Source organism: Sphaeroforma arctica (assembly GCF_001186125.1).
Source record: "Sphaeroforma arctica JP610 unplaced genomic scaffold supercont1.1796, whole genome shotgun sequence".
NCBI lineage: Eukaryota > Ichthyosporea > Ichthyophonida > Sphaeroforma > Sphaeroforma arctica.
In genome coordinates, this window is record NW_014038762.1 from 1,875 (window position 1) to 4,058 (window position 2,184).

Sequence of the window (2,184 nt, forward strand, 5' to 3'; positions counted from 1 at the left end):
GGAATGGCTTAAGTACGTACAAGAACGAGACATATGTTCATAGACGGATTAGAATCATTACTAAACTATTTTTATGACAAAAATAGGTATTTGTTTATAGTATGTGTATGCGTATGGTATATGATAGAGGTGTGTGTATGATGTAGAACTGTGTTCATCAAAAAATGAACCTAAGTACTTAGAAGCTGTGTCTTGCGCTGAATAAGACTTCTTTAACCGTGTAACCCAGGCGCAAGTACGTGTATTACTCTAATATGTGAATAGAGTTAGCATTCGACTCTAATACGTGAATAGAGTTAGCATGCGTATGGCTCGAGCAGGTACATGATGGCTAGTATGCTTCAATAACCAGGAAATATATCCAGAGTTTTATCACAATAGAGTCGTTCCTTTGTTTCAAGAGTAGTTTGAATCACATTCCTGCGGCCAAGCACCCATTGAGAAGGGTGTGCTTCATTACTGTATCAAGTACTTTGAATCGGATCGAATTTAATCTCATTCCTCACAGTTTGTGTCTTCGGATTGCCGAGCCTGACCCACAACCCGGCAGTCAAGCACTTATAGGCAATGCATACTTTGCGCTCTCGAAGCTTATGTCGTCCTCGGACTCCACGGATTGCCATGGTCGCGCCACTATATGCGTGCAACAGGCGTGTGACAAAGATAGTAGTTGTGTGGATCGATGGGTACATCTCATACAATTACTGACGTCCGGCCCAGGTATGAGAAGTGTCACTAAAGGCACACAACTGTCAGTCTTAACATATCAAACTTTGAATTAAAATTGTGGCAAACATTCAAGTACACGAAACCATTGGACCAGTACATACTCGCAATTGGCGTCTTAAAAAAGGTAGCAGCTGTGCTGTAGTTGAATATATCTCATACAACTGTTTGACTTTGGTCCTTGTAGGGCAACAATCATCGAAGAAGTATGCAGGCGGAGTATTAATATGCTAGTTTTAGCAGCTTTTTTAGGATTCCAGGTAACTATAGTACTAGGACTTACTCACCTCATTTTGCGACTTGTGTAACAACAGATACTGTCAAGCCGGAAAAGCTCAAAAAGCTGATACAGACGGCAGTCCCAGCACTTAATATAAACATGCACACGCTCGATATGATCATGCTTGGCGATCTTATTGTCACCCTGGCAAACAAACGATACTTTCACGAAAGCCGATGCTTGGCCAGGTGTGTATACCCTTGTATGACTAAGTATGTATGCATGACCGAATATATATGTCAGTGAGAGTGTGATTGACTGTATATATATGTGAAAGTGTGTCTGTCTACTGCTTCACTTCATACAAATTTATGCAGACTGGATATGGTCGTTGCTTGTGATAATATTGTCGTCCTGGGTACAAACGGTACCTTCAATCGAGTGTCAGTGCATAGCTAAATATGAAAACTCATATGTACTATGTTAAGGCGCTGCTGACTCTATCAATGTATACGAGTATATTTGAGATATCAGACCATCGCCCTTGTACTTGTTTGTTTTTGTATTGATTCATTTCGAATAGACTTATGCGAACACGAGACGACAACTGGAACTATCACTCTTAGTCCGCCTACATCTGAATCACATCAATTGTCAAATACGTATCCGTTATTTTCTTCAGAGCATTGCGCCAGAATCTTGGACCCGCCGTACCTCCTTACACCAAGTTGTGGATACAGGAACTAGAAGTGTGCATGTGGGCTGCAACCAGTACCGAACCGACTGCAGGTGTGTGTACACAGGTGAATGTGGTTGTACAAATTTATCTTATATAATTCTATTTTGAACCTGCTCTGGGTCCTTCAACCTACGAATCTGGGTCCTTCAACCTACGAAATTTAATACCCTGAAATATTAATGTAAGCTACAAGATGGGAATGTGCATGTAGTGTATGCCTAGTACTAAAATTCTTTTGTGGTTCGTGCGTGTTTACAGGTAAATGTACGAGGAGCAGTTCTCTTTACATTGCCGATTATTTTTATTTGTTTAAGGTCCTGAACACGCTGAAGTAGTTGCAATACGCTAACACCTGTATCGTGTAAATATAAACTTCGACTGATTTAGCATTAGATATTTATGCATTGTGTAGGTAAATGACAGATTTTGCACTGTACTCGTTGAACCCGTTTACTATCTTTTTTTTCTATTTTCAATTACTCCACTCAAATGCTTTTGA

The 2,184-nt window shown here is 40.2% G+C and overlaps 1 protein-coding gene across 1 annotated transcript; it reads left to right on the forward strand.

The window, feature by feature from the left end:
* Positions 1-508: 508 nt before the first annotated feature.
* SARC_11630 (hypothetical protein) lies at positions 509-720 on the forward strand (the record flags this gene model as incomplete). The annotated part of the gene is made up of 1 exon (XM_014294279.1): positions 509-720. A coding segment is annotated over one exon (212 nt), but the record flags the coding sequence as incomplete, so codon positions are not given.
* Positions 721-2,184: the final 1,464 nt, after the last annotated feature.